The 26,556-nt window shown below is 38.5% G+C and overlaps 1 protein-coding gene across 29 annotated transcripts in view; it reads left to right on the top strand.

Annotated features, from left to right (window-relative positions):
• The window catches only part of NRXN1 (neurexin 1), a 681,973-nt gene that overhangs the window by 461,343 nt on the left and 194,074 nt on the right, over nucleotides 1-26,556 (top strand). For 28 of the 29 annotated variants that reach the window (XM_069009396.1, XM_069009411.1, XM_069009402.1 and 25 more), the window contains one exon: nucleotides 3,368-3,549. In XM_069009396.1, coding sequence (XP_068865497.1) covers nucleotides 3,368-3,549 — 182 coding nt within the window. Of the gene's footprint in view, nucleotides 1-3,367; nucleotides 3,550-15,943; nucleotides 16,050-26,556 lie in introns of those variants that run through there. The other variant, XM_069009429.1, reaches the window with a different exon arrangement.

Below are 26,556 nucleotides of genomic sequence, written 5' to 3'. Positions count from 1 at the left end.
GTGACAATGTTCTGAAAGAGAGGAAGAGCCATTATAAGGTTTGTCAGAGAGCATAAAAGCCTTTATGAAGCAAGTGAATTAGGTTTCCTCTGTTGTTTCTTAACATATCCAAACAGGTAGTAAGGAAGGTTGCTTCCAACAACTGCTCCGTTTCTAGCTTTTAATAGTTAATGGGAGGTTGAGCTATAAGCTGAGATCAATCCCCGAGTAATAAATTTTACATTATTATATTTGTCTTTCTTGAAATATAAACACCAGAGGATCTATTCTCAAATGGCTTCCGACCCATTTTTTTCATAATTAATACAGGAAATTCGAAGAACGTGACTCCCTGTACAGCTCAGACAGAGGCAGATCTGTATTCATCAGCATGGATTAATTAGTCTTTTACCAGACACACAGTTAGTTAGAAGAGCTACAAAATGGGCAGTTGTAAAGGAGGGAAAGCTTTGTCATAAAAACCCATAAGCCACATGTTCTCATGGATAAAAGATACTTTTTTAAACTTTTATGTTTATTCTGTGTAGTTAAAGATTTACATCTGGATTTATCCAGCTCCGCTGACATTGACCTTGGCTTCAATGCGGCAGCGGTATGGAATGAATTGCTCTTCACTGGTTGATTTGAAGGGCGGTATTTAACAAAAAAATGCAGCAAAGATTCACTCTGAATAAGAACAGCAGAGCCTCTCATTGTTCAGATCTGAAGACTTCCTTCTGGGTCATTGTATTCAGTATGACTCCACCATGCTTGGCAGGCTTTTTCTTTGTCTTCTAAATTGGGTAAACACATCTGTTACAACCAAGAAAAGGAGAATTATGCACTGCCACTTAAATCTTAGGTACTATTCTAACGGGTTTCATCTGTGATGCTGAGGTGTAAGGAGTTGTTTTTTCTTAGCCTTCTCATTTTTGTTACTTATAAGAACCTCATTCATGACCTGACACAATGTTTTATGAAGTCAACAGAAAGGCTGTCACTGTTTTTAATGAGCTTTGGATCAAGCCCTCAGTTTTTCATCAACACAGACCAAATCCTTTCACTCCAGACACCACAGTGACATAAACTCCATGAAGGTCCCAACTCATCAGTTGAAGGTTTGAAGCCAACAGTAGCAGCAAAGAGGAGAACTTGGGGGCCATCAGCAGTGATATTACCTGTCTAATGTATCTCTGTTTTGGGATGTATTGCAACTGAAGATTAATGACACACAGCACATTATCATGCATTTTAGATCACTGCACAGGAGGAAAGCCAGGGTGGGAGAGCAGGAGAGGAGGGGTTTGTCTCACACATTCCTGAACCAGACACCTTTGCCCATGTCCATTACCAGTCCTGGCACAGCCCCAATCTTCACTACTCTTGCAAAACGCTTTATAATAAAGATAAAACCTGGTTTTACTTAGAATGCAAATGAAACCTTAGATAACAGCCCTGCTATTGTGTTTGTCTTTGCTGAAGAAGTTGACAAACTTTCCTGAAACACATGCAGGTTGGTATTTTGGCATCAAGAGAAAAGCCAGCAAATCTATTTGAAGCACAGTGAAACTATCCCACAAGTGTATTAATATAAAATGAGATTTACAGTGGTTTTAGTGCTATGCACAGTGCATAAATTAGTACAGATTGATGGCACTGGAAAAAACCCTAATTAATAGGCATGTGATTTTGTAAAGGAAAAGTGATGCTAGAAATAAATATAGGGGAGCTTTTCAGAAAGACTGGGTGTCCTTTTTGCTTTACAACTGACACAAAGCAGTCTTGCTCAGTAGTACAGTAAGATTTTGAGACACCTGGGAGTTGAAAAAGTTGTGTAACTGTACAGTCCTTTTTGGATTTGGCTTTAAAAGTCTGCGGATTCAAGGGATTTTAGATCCCTTTATATGCTCACAGCATTTTTTGTCAACCTTGAAAAAAATAAGAAAATTATAATTACGTTGTTATGCACTCTCTCCTTAGGTGGACACGTGAAGCAGGGAGTGAGAACATTGGGTGAAATAAACTGAATTACTTTTCATAGAATCACAGGATGGTTTGGGTTGGAAGGGACATTAAAGGTTAGCTAGTTCCACCCCCTTGCTATGGGCAGGGATGTCACCCACTAGATCAGGTTGCTCAAAGCCCCGTCCAACCTGGCTTTCCAGGGATGGGGTCTCCACAACTTCTCTTGACAACCTGTTCCAGTGCCTCACTACCCTCTGAGTAAAGAATTTCTTCCTGGTATAGAAGCTAAATCTTTTCTCCTTTAGTTTAAAAATATTCCCACTTGTCCTATTTAATAAAATAGATAAAATGTAATAAAAATAGATGAAATGCAGTAAAATTGAGAGTAGCCACACTTTGAGACAGCTTAGGACAGATAATAAAACTAGACATCTGTGTTTACAATGCATTAACCTATCTCCCTAAGCTTTGACCTATCCTCATGGGAAAGGAGTGGACAGCTTGTAGTGACTTTTCCAATGAAAGATCAAGTGCATGCACAATTTGCCTGCTCTGTGCTGTTGCTGTTGTTAAGATACAAGTTTTAAATGGAAAATGTCCAGATATGCTGCTATTTTAGTTCTGAGGAAATATGCTGGTGATGAAGTTAAGCACCTGAGTGCTAAGTGGTTTTGGATTACAACATTTGTTTCAAACAGATTATAGATTTTGTAAGTGCACCCTAGATATAATGTCTAAAGATTTCCACTTTTAAAAGATATACATCGAGCATTATGCAAATAAGCCATTGCTTACTCAGATGGTAGACTAATCTCTTTGTCCTGACATGACAAGTAAAGTATGTTTTCATTTGTTATCCCCATCTGTCACAGGATGATAAACCTCAGATCTGTAAAAGTCTTATCTGTATGTATTTGTTAACATCTTGCTCTGCTGGCCACCATCATGTATCATTTTCATTGTGTAAATAAGTTGCTGCATTTTTTTTGTCAGCCATGAGGCATCGGGGATTACTTGATTTCTCCACATAGGCCCAGTTGAGGAAGGCATTTGGTTTAACTCATCCCTGTTCTACACATCACAGAAATATGTTCATCGAGCATAAGCTTAAGAACTCTTCCAAATAGATGTGCATTTCTGAATCAGAGCTATGGTATTTCAAGTCGTTTCATTTGCAATTAAGTTATATTCTGTGCTGATTGCACAATATAAAACCCACTAATATTTCACTTGCTGCATAATTTTTAGAGATAAAGACCTCTTCACGTTGAAATACAGATTATGAATCCATTTACTATGTGAGAACCTGATTTTTTGTAGGGCATGTGATTTCCACGTGGGTTGGCACCGGTGCAAGTGGGCTGATGATATTTCTTTCTTTCTTTCCTTTTTTTTTTTTTTTTTTTTTTTTTTTTTTTTCCAGCGGGGACAACGTATATCTTTAGCAAAGGTGGTGGACAAATCACTTACACGTGGCCTCCTAACGACCGGCCGAGCACTCGAGCCGACAGACTGGCAATAGGGTTTAGCACTGTGCAAAAAGAGGCTGTGCTGGTGCGAGTGGACAGTTCTACTGGCCTTGGAGATTATTTAGAGCTGCATATCGTAAGTATCAGCACCCAAGGCGGGAGAATTCATCTTGTCTTGGTTGTTCTTACGTTTGTGGGGTTTAAATTTATTTTGTCTGAATGTAATTATAGCAGTTAATGAACCTTTTGGGGTCAATAGTGAACTAAATGATACTGGTTTATAGCATATGATGCTGTACAGGGTCTCAGACATATTCAAAATGCCTTTTATTTGATGCAGTGCTACTTTTCATGGCTTTTCAATTAAAAATCATAGTGGGATACCTGTACAGATAGAACAGTTTATTGCAGTGTAATTACATGGAACAGAATTTAGCAGTGTCAGAGGAAAGTATGTTTACCCTGGGGGATTTAATCTGGAATCTGATGGGGGAATTGCAGTGTATCACAGCTGACTGTGCTTATTGTTAGTATTAGAACTTGTCCTCTGATTTCACCACTCTTTTGTGATGGTAAATCTTAAGCAGAAAGGAAGACTGTCAGGCTAGGAAGTCTAAAAAAGTAATTTCGGCTGCCTTAGAGCAAGGAACTAGCAATCAAAATTGAAAGCATATGGAGTTTTATGGCGTCATAAATAAATGATCAATTGAGAAAAGCATAACTAGGGCAGTATAAAATTTTGTTGTTTAGATTAGTCTGAACTTTGTTAATGCGTTAGTTTGATTTTTGTTTCAGAATGTCTCTACTTTCAGGAAGAGTTGAGTTCCTTTTGAATGAAATTGCTTATTGATCTATAACCAATTACACTTTTACCCTCAGAAAACATTCAGCAGTGATCATTTTCAAAATTAGAGGGAAATATGGTATTCAATCTTCCCAGACTCCTTTTTTCTGCAAAGGCACTCTTGCATTGTGGACAAAGGTGATTTTTAAAAATTTATTTACTGGCTTGAGCAAATAAACACAGAAAGAAAACCTTAAATAAGATTCAGAGGTTTTCTATATCCTTGTCTTACATTGAATCACACAGACAAAATAGTTGGCTGGTATTGTGCAATCTTAGTTTAAAAATGTGAACAAAGCAACTTCTCCCAGGTGCCAGAAAAACTGAGAGCCTACATATTTCAAGGCAAGTATTGTGTTGCTAGATAGAATTTAAATATTTGCTTTCCAAACACCAGGTGCCTTGTTATCATTTTCCTCTTTATTTGCAATCTCAGACTAAATGCACACTCCGTGGTTGACAGAGTTACTTTCTTCTTACAGTGTTTTCTTGTTCATTAGCATACAAAGGAATGTTTTCCTTGGTATTTTACTATACCTGAAGTCTATCCAAACTATAATATTTGTTTGCTCTTTCATCTAGCCATGATTTTTCTATTTTAAAACAAACATTATGCTCATTAATGATGAGTTTGAGATAAAAAATTACTGCCTGCTCATAAATGTGTGTGGTTTTCAATCTTTTACTTTTTCTCAAATAACTTTCTTATACCCATGCTGTAGCAACAGATGGTAAAATAAAAGAATAATTGAGAGTTTTCAATGGTCAGAAACACTACCAGCTTAATAGGGATGGGGAAAATGATAAAATATACCTTGCTGATTCTATTGAAATTTCTGTGAAGCAGCAAAAAGCCCTTTATCATCCTGCTCTGTGAGGTGATACTGGTCTCCCCCTGATGCCTTTGCAAGAGACTTTGGGAACCTCCCTGAAGCCTGCTCTGCTTCAGAGCAAAATGGTAACTGTGTGAAATTTCACTGGTATGAGGTTTGACCTTCCGAGAGCAGCTTCAGTGTTGTCTGTCTCTAGAGTGGAGACACTGAGGGATTGACCTGAAATCCTAAGACATTTGGCAAGGACTTTTATAAGGGTTGTCAGTGATAGATAAAGCTTGGAAAACTACTGGGATATAATTTCCCAGAGTCTAATTCAAATAAGGATAGTATTCAAAGGGAAGTTGAAAGGCAGTATTTTCAAAAGCACTTGTGACACCAAAGACCATATATCTCATTAAAGTCAGTTGAACTGCAGATCCTTCTGAGAATTTCACCTGAGATCTATTTTAGCTCAGAAAGATCTTGTGAGATATGACAGTTACAAAAAGGAAGAGAAGATAGAAACAGGGAGGTCTTCGTCTGCATTATATTTGAAAAATATTTAATTGTATCTAAGTGTTTTCGTATTGGCAGCTACTGTGTTAAACCTGCTGTAATAAAAACAGTAGGAGGGGTTTGTCATTGTAAACTTCCTTCTTTCATCAATATTGAGATGCCACTAGGAGTGTCTTATCTACTAAACAACCACAAACGTGTTATGGGTAGTGGAAGGAGATAAAACTAGAAGGAGAAGTGTCTGATTCTGCATGTTTTATTGCATGTACCCACTCACCTGTTTGTGCCATGAATGTGCATGAGCAATAAGTGCCTGTGTACCTTGAGATGCTCTGTGCATGGATAACTCACCTGTGTGTGGTAGTAAAAAAAGTTTGGAACTATTGCTTTAAAAAAACTTAGATTATAGCCCTCAGTAGTGTGTTGGGGAGGGTGCTTGGGAGCTTTGAGGTAGCTTGCTCTTAACCTTCTTCATTCTGGAAATGGAAGAGGAAATTACAAGTTAGATTATGGTACTTCAGTGTGTGCTTGCCCTCTTTATTACTCTGTTTACTTAAAGACAATGTAAACCTAATAATGAAATCAAGCTCATAACAAATTCTGATTTTAAAAATTGCTGCTTGATCATCTGAATCACAGCTTTGGTGTTAGGTTGGGAATATATTTATTTAAAGTAATCATTAAACCTCTCCAAATAAGCATTGTTATGAGAAACATTTTTAAAATTGTGTCGTCTGCATTGCTACCAGATGTTTAACAGTTCCAGTGCAAATATTTTAAATTCCAAGACAGATTATTATAAAACTCCACCTGTACTGTAGCAATGCAAATATAAAGGACTGTTTATATGTATGATACATATGCATCACAGTACTTCAGGAAAGGGATTTTAAAATGTTTTAGTCATCCAGAGATGCAGTAATTAGCTTTCATTTCAATCACTTGACTTCTCTTATGGAAGTTGTCTCCTGTGCTGTCTCTGCTGGGCGATCTAGTTCAAGAGGAAATAGATATCATATCTAAAAGCCGACTGCCACTTCCTCTCCTGTTGATGGATAGATGAAGGACAGGCAGCTCTGATAATTACGGCAAGCTTCCCTTTTTTCTGCTTCTCATGACATGGTCCACATCCATCTCCATGTCACATAGAAAAAGGCAGCAGCTTTTCATGCAATGTTCAATACATCACCATCTGTGAAACTCCTGTACTTAGCTTTTTGTCTGACTCCTAGTGCCCTTAGGTAATTCTGTCAGAGATTCATGTTCCTGCCTCCACTCTTCTTCTCTTCCCACCCTGTTATCCCAAGTCATTAGAAAGAGAAGTGTACAAATATACAGATGTCATTGTCTTCCACAGTCACTGTGCTGTGGCTGCCTCGAATTTCTAGCTTTCCTGTGGTGAGGAACAAAGCAAAGTTAGACAAAGATACCACCTCAAAGGGCTAAGAAGTCCTGTTATATTGCTCTTTTGGGCAATGCTGGTAGCATAGGAAACTGGTATTCTCCTATGTGGCACAGGGGTATTTGCTGTGCTTGAGAAGACGGATATATTTCCATCAACAGACTTTAGCCATTATAAAAAATTTATAAATTATACCATGTTTTCATCTTTCATTGTTAAAATGAAAGACTTCATAACAAAATGTGACATTTTGTATGCCTGATGGAAAGAATCAGCAGTTTCTGTGTCTTCTTTGTCTGTGTCATTTGTTTGAAAATCAAAGTATTTGCAGAGCACAAAGCAGCTGTTTTTATGATGATGGATGATTTTGAAGTTGAGAACAAGAAGTTTGTGTGGAGGATAAGGCCAGCAGAGCATTTCAAAGTATAGAGCTTTGGCATTCCAGAGAAGACACCCAGCCTACAGCACACAAGCTGCTTAAGCTGAACTGGCCACATCTCTTAACTCAAGCAGGGTGAGGATGTACTAATTAAGCTCATTTACAGGTATGGATCTGCTGGTTTAGGTGAAGTGGTGGTGATCATTCCAATAGGAAACATTCAAAGGTCTAAAATAAGGAATAAGGCAGATGTGGCAATGTTTTGAATGTTGTCCTAACCCTCTTCTGGGGGAAAGTGGGGGGAAATGCCCTGTGATTCCAGTGAGAGAACAGTGACAGTATATCTATACCTGGGATATAGAAAACATATCAAAATAAAAAGATATAAAACTCAGGGTAGATTGTAGTAGATATTTTTTTGTTTCATTCTATTTCATGTCACTAGGAAATAATAATTTAGGGGAAATGTCAACCAATAAGATTATTACTGTGTTGATAAAATATGGAAAACTGCTTCAAAAGATGTGCTGACACATTACCTGAAAAAGTATGATATGGTTATAACAGATGGTATCAATATATGCAAGGCACAACACAACCTGAAATACTGTGAAGATGTAGCATTACTGGCATGATGGATTAATCAATATCATCCTTAGATTTTCAAGATGTGTTTGTGAAGCCTTCAGTTACAATTAATGACTGAGGTGAACAGCCATGGGAGTGGAAAGATTGTATGTCTCAGAAAAAACAGAAAATAGAGTTTTGGATCAGGAATAAACTCAGTTTTTGCTCTTTGTCCCAAATATTTACATACTACATATATTAAAATATATATGGGAGAAATGACTTTTTTTTTAATTTGAATTTTTATTTGAATTTTTTTTAACTTTCAGCAAACTTAAAATGAGTAGTTTTTCCTACTCTTCTCCCTCTGTCTCTTAGTTATACATATGCAGTATTCTGCTATGCCAGGCTTTTAAGAGCTGACTCTGTTAGACTTTATTGTACATATCCATAAAATATGGATAATTTTAACTTATGCAAGTATAATGACCTTCCCTCAAGTGAAGAGAAGGAGAAAAACTCAAGTGAGGATCAGAGTTCTGTGTTTGAGTGTACCAGAGAAAGAACTGCAATGTCTAAAGACAAATGCATTTGTTATTCTCTTTTGAATACTTCTTGGGCTTAATGTCTAATGGAAAGTCAATTGATTTTTATTGACTTGGTTGTATTTGGATCAATTCCTAGAGAGCTGGATGTACTTTCAGTGAGATTGATGATAAAAATACCTTTGATTTTAGTGGTTTGTATTGGAGCTAATTAATTTTCCCAGGAAGAGTTTAATAATATTTTAAAAATAATATTTCTAGAATGTTGTTTCTTCAAATAATCATCATTCAAATCTGGAATTCCTTATTATTATATACGTACTCATGGAAAGCAAAGATTTGGGAAGGCTTGTATATTCATGAAACAGTAATGAATTTAAAATTGAATTATTCACATCCAGGAAGGGATTTAAGAAAAAAAGGGCAGACCTAGTTTTCAGAAATCTGATATTTTAAAAGTGCTGAACATGCACAACAGTGGCTAAAGTCAATGGAAGCTGAAAATAGTCAGCACCTCTGAAAACCAGGTCATCATCATATCAGCTAAGTGGGCATCAGGGATCACTCTGGAGCCCTGGAAAGACTTTGGACCATTATGTTTATCACAGTTGTGATTTTTAATATTCTGCTACCTTGAAGCACAAGAAAATTTCATAAGGCTGATGTTATCCAATCCAGAATTCTGTTAGTATTTGGTATTTCCTTATTATGCTTCTAGATGGGATATTTATTTGTGATTTATTTTTCATTTATATATGTGAATGAAAAATGCTATAGGAAGTTTAACTATAATGGACAGTGATTGGTTTCTTTGGGGAACAGAAAGCTCAGCAACCAGACTATATGTTAAACTTTAAACTGAAAAAAAATTACTGTGGAAGAAGGATTTCCGGACTTGCTTATGGGTTTGAATAAAAAAAAAGCAGTGCAATCAAAAAAGATTCATTTCTGGGACTAGACAGGCAGGTGAGAATGCAATTCAATGCACACAAACATTAAGTTAATTAGAATGGGAGCAATGAATTAATCTAGGGAATTTGTGCAAAATGCAGCAATCATTTACCTCAGTGATCAGGTTAAAGATCTAACTTTGTCAGAAAGAAAATAAATCACTGAGATGGTCAACTCATGCCTTGAAACCATGCAGTTAAGTTATCCTTTTGTATCAGTAGAGACAAAGATTTAAAAATCTCTGAAAAGTGTTTTTGTTATATAAGCTATTTGTTAATGCCTCATCTTGAATACTCTGCACAATCTGTTATCATGCATTGAGCAACAGTGGTCTGTTCTTGCCATAAACAGGCCAAATTGCTGAGGGAAGGTTATGGAAATGTGCTAATTCTGGCACAGAACAGACTGATACCTAACTGTATGAAAAACATGAATGGAATTTGTAAAGTTTATGTAATTGAGCAGTTTGACTGTGACTGCCATCATGGAGCACTGCAAGGACAAATCCTGATGTTTTGTGCAGGGTCCAGTGTACCAGTGTGGTAGCTCTGATCTCCCAGCTGATTGCCTGGTTCCTCAGCCTAGAAATGTGCTTGAGGGAGGCAGCTCCTTTCATTTTCTTCCTCTGTCTTGGGATAAAATAGAAATTCTCACTTCTCTCTATCCAGCAAATAACTCCTTTATGCATCCTGCTCCTTTTGTGCTTTTGGGAGAATACAAGCTTCCTTCCCAAAAAAGCATGCTGTGTAATGGGGTCACCACCTGCTAGCCCCTTGACCAGAGAAAATTGCACAGCCAGTAGAACCCAAGCTCCCAGCTAAAACATCGTGTCAGTGGCACAGTGCTCCAGCCCTCAACAATGATGAACCTCCTCAAGTGCTTCCTTCTAGCAAAGGTGTGAAGCCTGGCTGAGGGTGAGTAGATCTTTAAAACACTTCTGGTGGGCCCACATATATCAGAATCATCTGAAAACAATTGAAAGAATTGCATGTGGCTGTGGCGTTTATGAAATTATCGTACAGACCAGGTCATGGATTCTAAATTCCCTTTTGATCCCACATATCTCAAGATTACACTGCAAATTGAATCCATCTGTTGTGAGAAGTGCTTAAGATCCAAAACTTTGGTACTGAATTTGATGGCAAGTCCTCCTATGACTTTGCTGTTGCAAACTGTGCACAAATAGAACCTTAGATCTGGCACAAGGAGAGAAAGTAAACATGGAACTTAATTTTCTTGTTGAGCTTAAAAAAAGCGCCAAGATTAGGAATAGAGAGGGTTTGGCCTGGGTCATGTTATATTAATAACAAAAACTCTGCATTTTTGAGAACTCAAGTGGACCATTTTGGAAAGGCAAGCACAAGACCAAGCATATTTAATTAGCACAAACTTGAAGAGGCTCATGACCTCTTCATAAAGCTCCTCTAATTTTTTACATTGTCACTTTTAAAGCTCTGCAGTACTCTATGGATTACATCCAGTCATATTTTCAAGGATTCTTTCTTTCTCTTCCCTTTCCCTTGTGCCCTGTCTTGTTCTCCTGCCATGTCCTCAAGCACAAATTCGTGTGTTGTGCAAATTCAGCAGTCCCAGTGAATCCCAGTGAACCCCAGTGAAAACAGGTGGCAAACCTCCAGGGGTCTCAGGGATTACATACCTTTTCTTTCCCATGAAATGAGGCATAGGAAGGAACAGGGGAGTCACCTCAGGTGGTGACTGAACAGTGTACTCACGTGGAAGAACTTCTTGATGAGAACCATTGATAAGTTCTGCTTAATTAAAAAACAAAAGCAGCAACAGCAGAGCAAATAAGCATGTGGCCAGAATTAGGAATTATATCACTTTGTGTCAAGGCTTTTCACATATAAATAACAAACTTCTGGCTTCAGAAAGGAGGGCACAAGAATTAGTTTATGATGTACAGATAAATAAGTAGACCATCTTGCCTCCCACCTTCCCTAATTAACATTATATCCTCTCATTGATGTTTTAGATCCATCATGATCTAATCACATACTTGTAATTCAAAATTCCTGGCCCTGGCTACTAACCAGCATCCTTGCATATGAAGGTTACAGATATTTTAATAACTTGGCAGCAACTCTCCCAGAACATTGCCATGTATAAAAAGCGCCGATGAAAAATTTAGCAGGCATTTTAGCAACTTTATTAAGATTAAAAGGATACTTGACTATTTGCAGTAGCAGAGCCATTGAGATATTCACTCTAACCTGGCTGATCTTCCAAATGAAGAAGGACTGAAATACAGGAATTCATTGTCATTATTTGGAGAATGGGAGCTCTGGATGACTGAGAGTGAAATCCAAGAGCAGGCTACTTTTGTCCACTTATCTCATGGGGGTAATATTCTGCCTATTATATTTAGACATAGATATAATATTATCTGTCTTATATGCTTATATTATTAATACATTGTTATACATATAATAGGCACATGCAGTTTGTTATACCAAGTCATATAACAGAGTCATCCCTTGTAATATTTCCTAGCTTATTCCTGCTTGGTTCTTGTCTAATTTTAGAGAAGCAGGAGAAGATTTGCACTCCCTCCTCCCTGCTGGGCATGCCTGGCTCAACACCAAGTGGAACACATGTATACCCACTGTGTCAGAAGCCATGACAGTGCAGGCTGGAGACAGGTTTTAGGCCCCTTGGGCTGAGAATGTGTGGTTTGGGGAAAAAAAAAAGAAAAAAATATAAAAGGACAGACTGGAGCCATGTCATCACTTTCAGCATATCCTAGACTATGCTTTTAGCTCCTAATGGCAGCTTGAATAAGGGGCAGTGACTCTCAGACTGCTGTTGACCCACAGAGGAAGGGCCAGGTTTGCACAGGACAGATCAAGGTTTGTTTCCTACGAATAAAAGCCAGAATCCAAGATCTGGCCCATTACCTCCCTGTCTTTGAAATGTATGGGCTCTGAGTGAGGATAAGGATGAAGCGTGCGCTGCAGCACAAAGTACCAGTGTAGCAGTTTTTCAGTGGACATGCAGTAGGAACAATATTATTTTTAATACCAGTGAGAGTGATTAGCCTATTGATGCAGAACAAGATGAGGGCAGAAGTGCTGCTGGTGGCCTGAAGAGATTCTGATCCTAAGTCCAAGTAATTCTCAGCCCACCACTTCCATTATTCATTTGTTTGAAAATATTGTAGAAATATGAGTAAGTATAAGCAGGATCTATATCAAGCCAGAAAACTACTGCTGGAAGGTGAGGTGCAGAATATTACAGAACCTGCTGCTTTCCTTCAGTCATTTGTTTAAGTAAATATTGCTAATATAGTTAATCATTTTGTGCTAATAAGGAAAGCTCATCTTAATACTATTCTGGTTTTGTGAGATACTACCTTAATTGTAACTCACAATTAGTTAATTGGACCACTTACTTAATTCAGGTTTTGCTCTGTGAAGCCTCAGTGTCATCACCAAATTGAAAACTTCATATTTAATGCTAGTTTGCTTTTTTCCTTCTAGACTGTTTCATGGTCTTGAGCCTTTCTCCCTGTTTCCTTACACCACTGTATCAGCGAGGAGGAACTGGAGTAAAATCACTGGATGTGTGTAGGGGAGGGTGGAACTGAACACACAGGGCTTGGCTCCTGCCTTCATCCAATTAACTTACTTAACTTTTGTAGTCTTTGGCAGTAGCTCATTGCACCAGGGTTATGCAGGAAACTGAGCCAGAGCAGGGAATCTATTTGTGTTTTCTGAAACCCTGGCTGCCACGTATATATCTTCATCTTCCTTTCACTTACTTGCCTATGCTCTTTAATCACTGTTTCTCTTACCTGAGCTTGACACCCTTGACATCAGTGCATCTCCACTGCGGGTGGATCACTGAATAGCCTATTGCTTTCTCTCCCAGTGACAACCATAGGTGTACAATCTTTGCCTTCCCTTTGAATCTAGCAGTGATTTTTCCCACTTGACAGTGGGCTGCTGCTGCTGTTAAGTTTTTTTTTTTTTTTTTGCTTAGATCATACCGTTCAGAGGAATTCCTCCAACAATAACAGACAGGATAAAGATTTAATGAACTGATACTGTCAGTGTTCTGTGTTCTGGTGGCTTATGTTTAATGTAACAATCCCACTAACAACAGGTGAGTTTTCCTGTTAAGTGTTTGGAGAGGCTTAAATATCTGGCTGTTTGTGAAAGCCCATTTACACTGAACCATGCTAATGCTTCAGAGGGTGGATTAGCTGAAGGAACTGACTCATGCATTTCCTGGCTTTCGATAATTACCTAGCTTACCTTGAATAAGGGATGCTGAGGAACAAAGAAAAGACACAGCCCTTCAGTTTTGCCAGTTCTCCGTGAAATTATCCTGAAGCCTTCAGTGCAGCAGTGTGAAGCTACTAATGTGGCTTTAACTTCTTGTGCTGGAATTTGTAGGTGATGATCTATGCTCAGTCAAGGACGAAATGTAAGTCCAGATGTTCCCTCAGGGAGATGTAAATCACACTTGCTGTTGCAGCATTACACATTCTTTGTGGGCTAGGAAAACTGCCTGTACAGGACTGGGAATTCTTCCCTCTGTTATTCCACTTTTGGGTCAGGTACTCCATCTCAGGTCTCTGGATTGAAGGGTGGGCATTACAGCCTCAGCAGATACCATCATGCTCCACTTTGGGTGTGGAATCTCTTCTTATTTTTAGTTCAGCCCTCCCCCTTGATGGACTTGCAGCCTACTGCCTACAAACAGAATGCAACAGACTGCATTCTGCCTGTCTGCTGTGAAACCCCATTAATGTCCTTGTTCCCCGTATGGGGCTTTTTTTCCTGACTCAGTGAATTCCAGGGAACAATAGTGAGTTCCTGGAGCAAAAGTACTCAGTGTTTCCCTTTCACAGCAGAAGGAATTTTTAAGGCTGTCAGTGGATTATGTGCAGTACCCTCTCATTTGGGGACAAGCACAAAGAGTGCTATCATACATGAAGCTACTTACAGTAACTTCTACCAACCAAAATAAAAAGTGGAGAGATTATGCTCGAGAGCCTTAATATCCACTCAGCATATTTGATAACGCCACTGCTGTTGGTATCATACTCACCACAATGTTTAATAGCTGAACAGATGCAGCTCACTAGAGCACCACATGGTAGGCAGCAGCAGGGAGTCCCATTTGACAAGTTGGTTTTGGTTTATTTCCTTCCCAGAGAGCCTTCCCTGGTATCCCAGGTTTCTGTAGTGTTTGGATTTGCTATTCAGCAAACAGGAAAAGGCAAGGGAATTCTCTACTGCTTGTTTCCAAAGCAAGAGAGTGTTTTTTTTTTTTAGTGAATGTGCTATGAAATTCCTAATAAAGATAATATAAGGCATGTTTTAATGTCAAATTACCCCCCCCCTTGATCTGAAAAGAGTTGGGTTTTAGCAGGAAACATTTATCCATATGCATAGACTGTAAGATAGCAACTATGCCAGTTTTTGGAGGTGACTTCCCATTTGAGGATTTTTATTTTCTTTTAACTGCAAGATTTTGTGTGTACATCTGCAAGTCACTTTGCACAGTGAGCAGTAACTCTTGCCTGTAGTAGTGCCATGGGATGCTGCAGTTGTTTGGTGCTTCTAGATTTGCTCTCCATGGAACAATACAGAGGAACATTTTTTTCCGGTCTTCTAATTGCTTGCCTAAAAAAACACCTGAGTATGTACTCTGAGGCTAAAAGAGGATGGCTGTGCTGTTAATACATTCTGAAAATCAGTGGATAATACAGAGGAGATAAGGAAACCGTGGCTATATGATTTGGGTGTTTCTTTCCCGGAAACATATAAGAATAATATAATTAAGATGGGAACAAGACTAAAAGTTCTGCAAAACTCATGTTATCCACCACATAACTGCCTGAAGAAAACAGAACTTCCCTTGGCTATATTTCGTTATTAATGTGGTTATATACTTAAAGATAGGTGCTGCCAAGGGCTAAATGATTGGGCAATATCTTCCCCAGAGCTGACAACTTGTCACAACTGACATGCTGTGATGCTCCTTTGGAAGGAGCTGAGATGCTCCTTTGGAAGACATTTAAGGTTTCTGGGGTTTTATTCCTAATCTACTTTTTGAATATTTTGCTGGCTATTTAAACTGACATTCCTGAGGGATTGATTTTCTTTCTTTCCTCTTGCTTTTCACTGCATATTCAAACTCAAAAAACCCACCAGCACGTCTCCTTGTCACAGCTGTAGTGTGGTACATGATGACACCAAGCTGTGCTAGTGTGGGAGGAGGGGAGACAGAGGTTGCAAGCGCTGTGGAGAACTGATTAAAATTCAAAATGAGCTTGATAAAGTGGAGAAATAATCTGAAATCAGGAAGATGAATTTCTACAAAGGAAAGCGCCGATTCCTGTACCTTAAGATGGAAAAATCAAATGCACAGCTATAAAATGAGGAATAATTGTGGCCTAGAAGTAGTTCTACAGAAAAGATTGGGAAGTTACAGCTGATTGCAATTTGCTGCAGACACAGACAGGCATCAATCTGGGATGCACTGACAACACAGGGGGTGGCAGAGGAGGAAAAGTTTGATGTTTGCACAGTTCTGCTGGGATCTTAGCTGAAGAAGGATGTCCAGTTTCGAGTGCTTTTAAAAAGGAGGTAGGGAGAGAAGGCGGCTACTAAAAGAATCAGCAATGTACTCTAGTTTATTGAATGCTCTAGTTTATTAAATTCCCAAGAAGAAAATGAAGGAATGGGCTCTGTTCTGTTTATAAAAGAGATGAGAGAGTGACTGGTCATGAAAACCACCTTTTTGGTACATACAGGTTATTAACAATCATGACTGTGGCTGATTTGTGTTGCCTGTCTGTCAGGATAAGGTAAGAAACAGCTGGTTTAATTGCAACAATGCTTTTGGGTATTAGAAAAAACTTTCTCTGCTTGATGGCTAGCAGTGGAGCTGGCTCTGTAGGCAGGCCCTGTTAATTTATGCTTTCAAGATCAGGCTCCATTCCTTATAGTGATGGGAATGCCATGGAGACTTCTGCTGTGTGTTTTTGCTAAAGTTAGCCTGCATGTGCTCACTGTTGCCAGCAAGGGATGGGTAGAGCAAGTTCTTCTTAGGTTGCACGCTCCCATTTATGCTGCAGTTTTTAACTGGAAGGCTTGGGTCCAGGAATGATCTAAGAGGAATGCTTGGATGTAACCACAGCAAGGTTGTTGTTATTCCTAAAGACCCAGAAAAGGGAAAGAGTGAGCTGCTGCTGAGCATTTTCTTTTAATATCCATTGGTCTTAGTGTCAGCAGCAAACTCTAAGACAGTGCAGCAGCACCAGGTAGAATCTTCTCTCCCTCTGCCATAGCAACATCCCCTCCTGTTTAACACTAGAGAACTGCTTTGCTGCTAAATGTGGGAAAGAAGCTTGGATCTGTAAGGCTGGGAATTGCTCCCCAGCCCAGCAAAGGCCTGTTGGTGTGTTCTTCTCTGACTGTTGGCATGTGCCTCCTCGTCAGCTTGTGGGAAAGGTGGTGGTGATGTAACTAAGTTTGCCTCCTCGCCCACCTCTCAAATGTTAGCAAGTGTTTGCTTTGGTTGATGTGTGGGAGTGGTGAGGTAATTTGAACCATTCTGGTGGAAATCCAAAATAACCCCAATGGGCTAAATAGATTGCTGAGCAAAACACGTTTGATTATATTGCAAAAATAACGTGCAAATGAGGTGAACTTATTTTTCAGCTTTTTGAGCTATTTGGCCAGTTCACTGGCTGCAGACATAGCTGTGCAGCTCTGTGAAATGTTTTTTAAGGTTTTTTGCCACAATAGTACATGAAGTTTATCTAAAAGATAAAAATCACTCACAGGTCATGGAAGATAAGCTTTCATGTTTAATTTCTAATGTAAATTTTATGGTTTCTTAACATTGCTGACTATTTGTGTTGCAGCTTGCTAATGATTTCAACGGAATGTTGATTTAATAAAATCCTTAGGCTATTAAGAGTTGTCACAACTTCAGGCTCATATCATGAAAGCTCAGTATGCTTTAAGTGTGGAACAGGTTTTATCTCTTTGGCATTGTTCTCTGTGACTAAATCTCGAATCTCTCTGTGTGCTGTTGTCAGAGGACTGTGTTCTGGGGTTTCCTCTGGAGCACCCTCCTTTAATCACCCTGTCTAACCTCCTTCTCCCCCAAGCTGTCATGCAGCTTCACCAGCTTATCTTGCACTTCTGCAGTGGCAGAGGTAAGTCGTGGATTTGCTTCATTGCCTTCATATTAGAAGTAGTCCAGACTGACAATGTACGTCCTTTCATCGAGTTGGAAGAAAAACAATGAATAAATTTGTTGCTGTGACTGTGTCAGGATTGCCAGTTTATCTGTCTTGTAATGGAGATGTTGTTCAGCATTTCTAATTATGGTATTAATCTTCACTGTCTCCTAATACAGGTGTAATATCAGGATACTGGTGCATGGCATTTGTTACTTTTGACCCTCAGGGGCACCAGTCACAGGCACTTCTGGTTTACTGGCAAACCTAATTGGTTCCCTACAGTCCTTCCTTTTCTCACTGACAGTATTTGGGAGTTTTGTGCTGCCTTTTTCCTGTAATGTACATGAAAAATCAAGACAGGGAAATGGTTTTGCATGAATCATATTCTCCCACACGTGTACTACTGATAGGATTATCACAACCATTCCTAACATTGTTAGTAATTTTTTTTAATTATAGCCAGGGTTGATTTCTACATCAGAAAAGATTTAGAAAGCTTACTGGAGTATTTTGTAATTGTTTTTTAAGGGTCGGATTGCAAGAGAGTTCCTGATCAGAGGCACAGTACCAGCCTGTGGTAGGTGGTGTAGAGAAAGCAGAGTATAATCAATGAAATCTTTTCAGGAGCTGGAGAAGGTGGTGGAGCCTTCCCTGCACCCCACTCTGCTGTGCTTCCTTGTGGGCCTGACTGGTTCTGAGTAATGCTAAATGATGGTGTCAGGACTAAAACAGTGCTTCTCCTCTTGGTCCTATTAGGGAGGTACTAGCAGGGCTTTGACTCTTAGGGCTGATTTTTAGGCAGTTAGCAGGCTTTTCTGCTGCTGTTCAGCTGGCTTTTTTTAAAAAGTCCTGGGTGGGATGCTCATATTTCTTTCTCCTTGTTTTTTCCCCTCCATCTTAAGCACATACGCCACTCTCAGGAAAAAACTATGGGATTTCAAAGTTGTTATTTTGATCTAAGGCTAAAACCACCAAACCTAAACCTTGCAGAGGCAAATCAAGGGTTATCCATTTACTGTCTGTGAGCTCCTGTTCACTGCCAGGAACTGGCTGCAGCAGGGGAAAGACCAGTGATCTGATCAAGGGAGTTGTGCTCTGTAAGCTGGAAAAATGAGTTTTTTCCCAGTCTCATTTCTCAATGGAAACCAGAACGTGGAAAATTTTCAGGATTGTGATAGAATGTAGCAGGCAGAATGCAAAGGGACTCTCTGCTTGGCACCAATAACCAACCAGTGCTGGCTTCAGTGGGACTGGAAGAAACCTGGATTCAAATTTTCCCCACCTAGTTCAGACTGGGACCTGATCCAGACTCCCACGCTGTGGCTTCAGAACTCAACTTTTGACTCACTTTGGTGACTGAATCTTTGTTTCATTCTTTGCTTTTAAAAATGTAGAAGGTTTATTTTTGTTGCTGTACATCAAGAAGGAGAGAGCTTTGAAAAGTTTCCTTTTTATTAAATATATTAAAGAAAATGTTTTCTAGTCAATCTTGGTGAAAGCACATCTTCTATATAGTGATGCCAAAGTGGTCCTTTTTATGGTCATTATAATCATGACTGCAGTTGCTTGCTTTTTCTAAAATCAGGATCCATATAAAAACAACTTCCTGAGAGATTTTTAATCAAAATTCAGGATGGTGGCTTACTTTATATTTTGTTAAAATAAACAAAAAGGATTCCTAAGTGTTGTTTCTAGAATTGCTTAGAAGTGCAGGAGTCAAGAAACTTGTAGAGCACTGCAAGAGTTGCCCAGCTATAGGAGCACATTAAAGGAAAAATGTCACACTGCATCCGCTCTTAATGTGAAACATGGCACATCCACAGTTCCTAGAACCCAACGTGCATTTCCAAAGGTTGAAACCTTTTCTAAATCCCTGAATACTGCTGAATTTATCACCTCTTAGCACAACTGAATGTGTCTGGAGACATGATGATTAAGCACCGTAGTGATGGAAAAGACAGAACAATTAGGTGACACATTCTCTTACATGTTGTGGAGGGAATTTTCCTAGCTATGAAAGGGGTTTATGAAATTTTTATTACCAATTCTAGCTACCTGAAATGTTTTGAATCTGAATTCTGTCTCCTAGTTGCTTGATTTATTAACATAGGCAACATAATAATTCTCTGTATCAATCACTTGTTATAAAACTCAAAAAAAATCAATAATTGTAACCAAAAATTAATGCATTAGAATACAAAATGTTTTTAAAAGACAATTTAATGGTTTAAAAATAAGTAGCCTTTTACAAGCCAGCTGCAGCTCCCCATATTTTTCCTGCTCAAAATGAAATCCTGCTGTAAGTGTTTCAGGGCTGTAAATTTAGATAGAGAGCAAAGTTGTTGGGTTGGGTTTCTGTTGGTTATCATGCAATTAAGAGGGTATTTGACATGAGTGTAAATGGGAAAAACTCTCATCATTGTTGAGGCAAAACATTTTGGTCACTTTTTCCCCACCTCACATTCTCTGAATAATAGAAAATAAGTAAGTGTGGTTGCTGGTAATAACGATGTTTCTTGAAAATTCAAAATATTATTTTGATGAAGACTGTGCCAATTAATTTGTTTCATTCTATTCTCATTTCCAACATATTTCTAGTGCAGCAGGTACTCAGTGCATAATAGAAACCTGTCATGCAGAGCTTGTGTATTTTGAGCCTTCAAGAAATGTAAATTTTTCAATTTCACATTGCAGACCTTCCACGTAACAATTTTTTTTGCTGCATGGCAACAGAAGAAAAAGTGGTTCTAGCATTAGAGAGAGGTAATCCAGAGGATCACCTGGCCAACATGCAGCTCCTTGATTTTAGTTACAATGAAAATAAAAATGCAAAGAAGTTTCTTCGATGTTACGTAACTGCCCTGTTTGCTTTTTTTTTGAACGAATTTTAAATCTTAACCATTTAATTACCTTATCCTTGATTATAAATTTAGGGTTTTAGAATAATGACAGGAATGTAATCACAAGACATAATTTACAAGTAAGAGACATAGCCAGGATGAGTTGTTTCATGCCTTTTTTTCCTTTTTTTCCCTTCATATGGGACAAGATTATGTATTTGTTCTACATTCTGGTACTGTTCCAGACCCGCATAGTAGAAGTTAATTCCAGTTTCAATTGTTTTCGTTAAAATACATTTAGAAAACGTAACTCATGCCAAAAGCAGATAACTAAAGTTTGTTATGTTGGCATAAAAAAAACCAAAACTCTTGGATTCATTTGATATACTTCAGATCTTGGTGTCTCTTGGTCATATTTTCAACATTTTCTGCAAGATCATGAACAGTAGGTGCTTATTTATGATTAGTAGAAATGGTATTTTAAGGAATGCAGTGTAAGCTATATCTTCTGATAATGGAGAGAAAAATGGTTCTGCAAGACCATAGGAAGGGGAATGAGCAGCAAAAATATGCCTGGGCACCATCTCGGTAACAAATGCAGCAGAAAAGAGTCTCTTTGGAGAAATGCAGTTCCAAAGCAAGATTTATAATCCCTGTGTGACTTTGAGGATCACTTGTTAAAAAAAAAAACAAGATGCAAGGGTTCAGATTTTCAAGTTTAATTGCAACACTTATTTTGAATATACCAATCCAGAGCCTCACCTGTGCCCCCTTTTTAAACAAAGCTTGCATGGATGCTTCAGTGGTGCAGTAACAACCAGATGAGGGAAACGGGTTTTAAGATTTGCCCTGTGGTTCTCACTGGAAAGCACAAATGAATTTTTAATTCACACCTGTGGCTTCTGCACAAAAAAATATCCTGAGGAAAAGGTGTCAGACTTGATTGCTGGAAAATTTGTTATAACTGCATTATGCATCAAAATTATAATATTGGATGACAATTTCTATTATTTTACACAAAGTCCATTCAATTTAATTATAATTTACCACTCAAGTATACCATTCTCTTCATGCTAATCTTCAAATTATTCTTGTTTTTGCTCTAATAGCTATTTATGAGTCATAGAAAGTACACCTAATTAATACCTCTGCACACTGCTACAATTAAACATTAATCAGATTTGATTTTTAGAGTAATGTGCTACCAGTCTTCTAATCTTCTAAGTTACGACCTGATAAAAATTTCATTACCCCAGTTATAAAGTTCTCAATGGGGAAGGGATTTCCATTTAGTGCATGTAATACTTAGTAGTGTCTTCCATGCAAATTTTACACTCTTTTTAACATGCTCTACATAAATTGATTAGTGAATCAGAAGTAGTGACACAAAGTAAACTGATGTTCTAGAGATAAGTCTTTAAAAAAATTATTCAGCTGTGAGCTTGTCAGGTGATTTTTTTATTAACATGGGATGACAGCATTTTGTCAACACATTTCCTTCTCCCCTTTCAGTTTATAAGAAAAAGTCAATAGATGTAAGCATGAAACAATGAATGAACTTTTAAAAAGTCACCTTATCTGGGCTCATATAAGCATTTGAGCCTGCTTGGTTTATCTTTATTTTATTTTTTATTTTCCAACTGTGGTGGGGAACAAAACATTGTTTCTCCCAGTATGTCAGAATAGACAGATGGCTGTCCTGTTGATCAGTGATTGCTGTCAAATCACTCACTAAGGCTCCTCACCTCTTGGTCACTGCCACACAATGCCCTGGCCCCCCCGCCCCAGCTCCTGGACTGAGCTGCTGGTAAGTCAGGGGATAGATGACAAGGAGTGGACAGGTGGGGAATTAACTTTATCACATTCCTGAAACTTATCTCCAACTCTATTAACTTGCTTCCAATTGTGAAAAATCCTTTTTGAATCCTCAGAAGTTCAGAGCAACAAGATGGAATGAGCTCTGTGTCACAGGTTAGCTCTCCCAGATCATCTGCAGCTTAGAGGTATTTCTTACACTTTTTTCCTTCGGAGAGCTAAACCCCTTCTCTTCATTCAATAGAAAAGCTAAAGATGATTTGATCTGGGCAAGGACACAGCAAAGACAGTAGGCAACCTGTTAGAACAGCTTTGGGTTGGAACTGGAGAGATTCCAACTTTTATTCTGATCCTTAACAGGTTTAATTAACACTGTTTCTTACTCAGGCTTATTGCACTGCCAGACCAGATTTGTGTAATGCTCTAGCATTTCTACCCCATGCAAGGAGTTTATAAAGGGAACATCCAATTTTGAATTTCTTTGCTGAAGTAATCGTTACTTCATGCATGTTTTCTTAGATATTTCCCAGAAGATTTTGACTATTCAACCAGTTATATCTATGAATCCTGTTATCAAAATGATGGGACCAATACTACTTGGCAGGGAGAGGGGGGTAGTTAGGAAGCTGTCCTTTCCCTAAACTGAAAAGGTTTCTGTCTCAGAACAAACAGGAACATAACTGACAGCCTGTTCAAAGGACGGGTCATGTTTTGTCTGTTGTACTTGTGCAAAAAGGATGAAGTTTCTTGGTTCCTCATGGGTGATCTGAAATTAGAAGGTATTGGTAGGGCCTACTGTAAGTATGTTGTGAAGGGAGGGTTTGGGGCTCTTGCAGCAATAGTCTGGAGCTGGAGCTCTGCTCCACCAAGGTTTTGTGGAGCTTGGAGAGGTTTAATAATTGTGCATGAAGCGGTGAATCCCAAAAGCTGCTCCTTTGAGAGCTCTGTTCCTGTGAGCTGAGCAAAGGCAGTAGTGGCTCTGCTCCATCTCTTTTGGGGAACAGTGTTGTTGTGTGTGTTCACCAGTATGAAATGCACCATGGACTCCAGTGTTCCACGTTGAAGAAGGGATGGCTTATCCCCAGGGAGCTGCCACCATGGCCTAGCCTGATCTTTGGTGGAGTGGGAACAGTGTGCACTGTCACTATGAACATCACACAGGCTGTGGCCTGAAAAAATATACAAAGATATGAAATGTCTCTGTAAAAAGTATGATTCCCTTCAAGTCTATAGGGAGGATGCTAAATGTGAGTTACGCTGTTTTCTAGAACACATAATGTAGTGTAAAAGAAGAAAATCCCTTTATTGTGCTGTCCTGTCATAATTGAAGGTGATGCCCATTGTCATTGGGTTTTTCCCCCCTTTAATTGCACATACTGAGGACTCATCTTTTAAGATGTAGCTACCAATGGTTCCCCTCTGTAGAAATATTCATGGTTATTTGATTATTTATGTCAAGGTTCAGTGCCTCTCTAAGATTTAATTCTCTAGGTATTACATCACTCGTTGTATCTCTGCTGTGCTTGCTGTCAAACCTCTACTAAGACCCTTTTCCAAACAGGTTGGTTTTGGTTGTTTTTTTGGTGGGTTTTTTTTGTTCTTGTTTTTGTTTTGTTTTTTAATTTCCATGACTTTAATGAAGACTAAATACTTGGTATTTTGGTGAGATCACCAAGAAATTATACTGGAAGGATCAATCATAAAGTTTGAGGATGCTTTTAAGAGGAAGAAAATAATTTCATCTTTTGAAGACTATTTGGAAAAATGGAGTAAGAGGTCACTGAGAAATTAAAAATAATTTTTGAAAAAGTCAAACCAGTCATTTGTCCTATACCTCCAAAGACAGAGCTCTGAATTAACTTCCCTCCAGATCCCTTCCCCCAGAACTACTTTTTCTCATCTTGACATCTGCTGGTTATTTCAAATAGCTGTGGGCACAGGGTAAGGCTTTCAAGAAGTAAAAATTTCATGTTACACTTGGCTCTTGTTAATGTTAGCAGATAGGGAACAGACTCTTGCACTGTTCAGAGGCTTTCTGCCACATTGGTGATAGGAAAAAGGAGTGTGGGATAAGTGTGGAGTACATGCCCTGGCATGGAGACTTCAGCACTCTGAACTTGAATTCTCTAGTATGTTTTCTTGGAAAAGCATTCAGCATCTGATATTTACCCAAAACTGAAGCAAGAACTGGCAACTTAAATTTTTAATGGGTGTTTCTTTCTGGCAGTTCCTAAACGGAAAACACTGGCGCGCTTTTCTTTCTCAATATACAGTTTATTGCCCCAATCAGCATTAACAGCCTAAAGTGATGTTGTTTGTTTTTAATTCAGCCAAGCTGCTACCAAATAAAGTTGTATGTCAAACAGCCCTGTAAAAACAACAACAACAACAACAACAAAAAATGGACAAGGTCAAATTCTCTTGTGTGTGTCACCTACCTGGAGGACTCAAGGACCCTTTTTGCCCCCAGTTCTTAAAAAGTAAATAGTTTTACTTGCCAAGTTTTCTCGGAGTTTGAGTTGTTCCGTGCAACTTTTAGCAGAATTTTAATGGTCAAATATTCCAAGCTTGCATTTTGGATTTACTGGAAATGCTGATCATCTTTAGACATACTTTTTAAAAGGCACTTTTAATGAGAATAAAACTTGTAGAACATTAAACCAAAATATTATTAATGGTAGGGGAAAAAAAAATTACACGGTTATTGCTATGGAGGGATTTTTGTCCATTACTGCTGTTGCATGGTTTTAGAGCAACTGCTGGGTCATAAATAGGAGACTTTTACACTCATACATACAATTTTCCTCAATGATCAGCCCTAAACTGAGGTTTGTTCTTGCAATGCAAGTGATGAGCTTTGCTTTCCTGGTTTTCAGCAGTACCTTGGGCAATGTGTAAATCAAAGGATATATTGGGATTTTTTTGTGGGAGTGGTTTGATTTAAGTTTTTTGGGTTTGCTGTTTTCTGATTTATCACATCCTCCGCTATTTTGGCTTGAACCACTGTAGCTCCTATTTTTGCCTGTGCAGCTGTGTGTTTGTCTGTAGCACCTTGCAGTGTTACATGGACTTGAGTATCTTTCTAGGCTGTTACATGTAAGAACCAAATGCTCAGGAGGACTATTTTGTCCATCAGACATTAATGCAAAGTATGACAGGTTATTGTTTTGCTTGATTTGTAGCTTGATTTACAACACAGACCCCAAAGAGAAATGCTGACCTCTCCAGATAAAGTCAGTAATGTAACAGTTTTATTATTCATTTAAATGTCCCTAGGGTAGTAACCTTTTTTTTTATTACTTTAAATTAATTTTTGGAATTAAGCCCATGTTTTTGTGTTTGTCTCTCAGTTCTGAGCCTTGGGCAAGGTGTAGGGCCGGGCAGAAGATGACCAGCACAATGCATCTTGATAACCATGACAGTTTTCCCTTGGCCAAGATAAAATATGCCTGCTCTACCTGGAAAGTAAATGAAAAAGACAAAACAGTGTAACGTTTGCTTATACTTCTAGCAGCAAGATTTTTTTTTTTTTCCTGTATTTTCTAGTTTGAGGGGGTTGATGCCTTGGCTAGAAATGCTGTTTTATTATCGTGGTAGTTTAAAAAGTCCATTATGGCTGATGGAGGTTTTGGATTTTCCAGGAAAGGAGTTTGATTTCTGAAGAAAACATGTGTCTGGAATCATCATGTCCACCAGTCAATCCTATTTTTTCTCCAGCAGCATTTGAACCTCGTTTTAGAAAAATTTAGTAGAAGGTATCAAATGTACTAAATTCTTGCCTATTTTTCTGTTTTGGTTTGGGTTTTTTTTTGTTTGGTTGTTTTTTGGTTTTTTTTTTTTTTTTTTTTTGTTTGGGTTTTTCCTTTTTTTATTTTCTTTTGTTGAAAATCAGCAGTTCAGTAATGGAGGGAGACCTGTTAATCTCCCGCTGGGAGAAAGGTAAGGAAAGCTCAGATACGATCTGTCCTTTTTGGCAGTAGCTGAATGATCAATCAGTAGTGGAACATTCTGGCCAGTCTGTGTGTGACTCCAACCTGGGGAAGACATTTACTGTCTTTTATTGACAGGGAAAGACAGAATATCGCTGGAAAAACAAGAAAGAAGGATATACATGGAGAAAGTAGAAAAGTAAGTTTTTTGAGAGGCTGTGGGGGTCTTGAGAGGGGACAGTTGGTATGGAAGGGATAGAGAAGCATCAGAGTCAAATCAGTAGCAAAACAGCTGAGTTAATTGTGCTTGCAGAAC

Source organism: Aphelocoma coerulescens, chromosome 3 (assembly GCF_041296385.1).
Source record: "Aphelocoma coerulescens isolate FSJ_1873_10779 chromosome 3, UR_Acoe_1.0, whole genome shotgun sequence".
Taxonomy (NCBI): domain Eukaryota; kingdom Metazoa; phylum Chordata; class Aves; order Passeriformes; family Corvidae; genus Aphelocoma; species Aphelocoma coerulescens.
Note: the sequence above shows the minus strand (reverse complement) of the source record. Positions and strands in the feature narration are given on the sequence as shown.